This window comes from Sinocyclocheilus rhinocerous, unplaced genomic scaffold (assembly GCF_001515625.1).
Source record: "Sinocyclocheilus rhinocerous isolate Xijiao unplaced genomic scaffold, SAMN03320098_v1.1 scaffold712, whole genome shotgun sequence".
Lineage (NCBI taxonomy): Eukaryota > Metazoa > Chordata > Actinopteri > Cypriniformes > Cyprinidae > Sinocyclocheilus > Sinocyclocheilus rhinocerous.
The window spans coordinates 383,542-386,814 of NW_015642789.1; the positions used below are offsets into that span (position 1 = coordinate 383,542).

The following is a 3,273-nucleotide window of genomic DNA, read 5'->3' on the forward strand; positions in this document are numbered from 1 at the left end:
TGAATGAGTTTAGCTAATACAGAGAAAGAGTCCTGCTCACCGAGCTACATGAATCTACAGGTACAGTGTTGAGACAGTGAGGCAATGAACTTAGCTACACACACACACATAATAACAACTGTCAAAAGTGGTTTGGAGGAACATCAAACAGTGGCATTAAAAGTATTTGAATACATGAGAAATGCCTTAAAATATATGAATGTCATTGCATTAAATATCAAAATATCAAACTAAGAGGCACTTTAGAAGAAAGCAAACGTTAAAGCAAAATATTTCACAAAAAATTGGTTTATCGTTCCAAATGAAAATAAATTATTTGGCTACTTTCTGGTTGTTTAATGCAATGAACTACTGTGGTAAGCATATGAGTTTTTAATAAAGGAATCAAAGTAGTTACAATCAATTGTACACTATTTTTCAAAATTTTTGGGTCAGTACTTTTTTTTTTTTTTTTTTTTTTTTAAATAAATGAATATTTCTGTTCAGTAAACGGATCAAAAGTGACAGCAAAGAAAATTACAGTTACAGAAGATTTCTATTTCAAATAAATGCTGTTTATTTTAACTTTCTATTCATCAAACAATCTCGAAATTTGAAAACTGTATCACAGTTTCCACAAAAATATTAAGCAGCACAACAGTTATCAACAATTAATAATAAGAAGAAATGTTTCTTGAACACCAATCAGCATATTTCAATGATTTCTGAAGGATAATCTGACACTACAGACTGGATTAATGGTTGCTGAAATTCAGCTTTGCCATCACAGGAATAAATGTATTTTTAAATATATATTCAAATAGAAAACAGTTATTTTAATAACATTTTACAATATTTCTGTTTTTACTGTATTGTTAATCAAATAAGCACAGCCTTGGTGAACATAAGAAAAAGCCCCAAATGAAAATGCTGCTTGTTTGACGACAGTCATGTTAAAATCAGTTAAACTTTGAAAATGTTTTGCATTTCACTTGCATTCATTTTGAGATTAAAAAAAAAACATGAATAATAATTCTAAATTAATAATTATTTATCATTAATATAATAAGTCACATAATTAATTTTCAAATTGATATATAAAACGATCAGCCATATTTTAAAAAACGGCCACGGAAAGTGAAGTTAGTTCTGAGAAAATCTCCACCATCATTTGTTTGCAAAAGCCACCTGGTTTGATATTTCATTCTCTAATGCAATGACATTCACACATTAAAACTGGTTTAAGTGTCCAAACACTTTTTTGTGGCCACCGTATTTATAAGTCTTGGTTCTAGTTAGGGATCACAGTGCATTTTGGGAGCCTGATAAAACAGACATGGAGTGATGATGTCACACACACACACACACACACACAGTGGTCATGGGTAGATATGCTGCTCACTAATCTCTATCCCAGCAACAGATCAACAACACATGTTTGTACTGGATAAATCAATGCGCAAAAGCATCAAACACACTTTCTCTCATAACTTGGGGAGTACAAAGGAGCGAAAATGTATTGAATGTATGAAAAGGCACAAGGTATTGCTAATTATATAAAAACATGCGTGAATTACCACTGCCACTGATCTTGACTTGCAGAGAAAGACGTTAAAAAGACAACACACGATTTATGAGGTCCTTCTCTGCACTCCACTACTGCTTTACAGCCACTTACACAATGATCTGTTAAAAATAGATTTTTCTGAACAAGTGTTTGATTTGTTGCCCTTAGCAACAACCGTGTAAAAACAATGCATAAAATTAACAGTTTAAAGAAACAAGACAGAGTAAAAGCTCAAGTTATTTCACACTCACACACACACACACGAACATCCTCAAATAAGTGCTTTCTTAAAAGATGAAATCAGGTATTTGGATTCATAAGACTGTATAAGTCCCTTTCTTCACTGGCATTCAAATAGTGCATATGAAAATCAGTATTTAACTGCATTTGTGATTTTTCTGTGGAAGAAAATGTATCAGGTGATTTCAAGGGGTGATTTTATCAGGGGATTTCAAGGGGCTGTGACTCTTGAAGTCACCAAAAGAGTCAAAGATTCAAACCGTGAGAATCTATTTAGAGAGTCCGAATGAAAGATTCAGATAATCATGAGTCTGATAGCAGCAGGAATGGTTTCCCCTCTCCAGTGGGGCGAGGATAAGGGGTTGTGTCGCATAAGACATGCAAAGTTGGCATTGTTACCAGCCAATAAGGTTGGCTTTGGCCTTCTCGGTGAGCTTGCGGACTCTCCCTTTGCTTGACGTGCCGAAAGTAATCGAGGCATCCTCAAACAAAAGCTGTCTTTGATCTTCTTCAGAGTCTTCTTCGTTATAGAAAGCTGTCCTTCGGCCCTGGTTACGCGTTCTCATCTGCCCTTTCGAGCTCCCATCCTCTCCCATATAAATGTCAGGCTCCTCCCCCAGGGCGGGGCCTGGTGTAGGGGGCATGGTTTCTTCGTTGCCACGCCGACTGCTCCTTCTGAGAGCTTTGGGGCTTGAAGGAGCTGGAGTATCCGGCGTCCTGATGACTCGTGGTCTACCTCGTGGTTTCGAACACTCTGGAGTCACTACCCCTGAATCTGAAAGACTACTGTCCTGGGCTGTAGAAGAAGCCCCACCCTCATCACCAGTAGACAGATGAAGCTCCTCCTCATGGGAGGAGCTTCTTCGTAGGGACTTCAGCTCTTTCTTGCTTTTCCTCCCTCTCTTTTTTCCAGAGGCCTGGGATAGTGGGGGCGACGGTACCACTACTGGCGTTCGTATTTGTGTGTCTAATCTCGGTCGGCCCCGACCTCTTCGTACCACTCCCAGAGTCACTTGACTATGACCATTCAAATGCAAACTGTTTTGAGGAGAAGAGTCGTGCTCGACTAGACCTAAGAGAGAATAAGAATATAAGTACAGATCAAACATTCGTATATTCATGCAACAGATGCTTTTTTCCAACATGGCTAACAATATATTTAAATTTTTTTAATCAGCATGTGCGTTCCCTGGCAATTAAACACATGACACATGGAAAGATCCATGGATTTCCACTTCACACGGCTGTCATTCACAACATTCTACACATCACATCAGGTTTGTTTATTAAATTCCAATTCTAATTTTATTTTGCTTTAAGCTATGGTTAAGTGTGCAACAATCTGCAAAATTCTAGAGATTTTCCCAACATCAGTGCAGAAAATTAAAAAATAAAATATATATATATATATATATAAAACATTAAAAATAAAAACACAAAAAAGATTAAAGGGGTCATATGATGTTGCTAAAAAGAACATTATTTTG

At 36.6% G+C, this 3,273-nt stretch overlaps 1 protein-coding gene across 2 annotated transcripts in view; it reads right to left on the bottom strand.

The window, feature by feature from the left end:
• Positions 1-1,090: 1,090 nt before the first annotated feature.
• LOC107756384 (PH-interacting protein) overlaps positions 1,091-3,273 on the bottom strand; it is a 36,917-nt gene continuing 34,734 nt past the window's right edge. For both annotated transcript variants that reach the window (XM_016573446.1, XM_016573445.1), the window contains exon 39: positions 1,091-2,858. In XM_016573446.1, the coding sequence (XP_016428932.1) occupies positions 2,182-2,858 (677 nt within the window). In that variant the 3' untranslated portion in view covers positions 1,091-2,181. The remainder of the gene's footprint in view (positions 2,859-3,273) is intronic.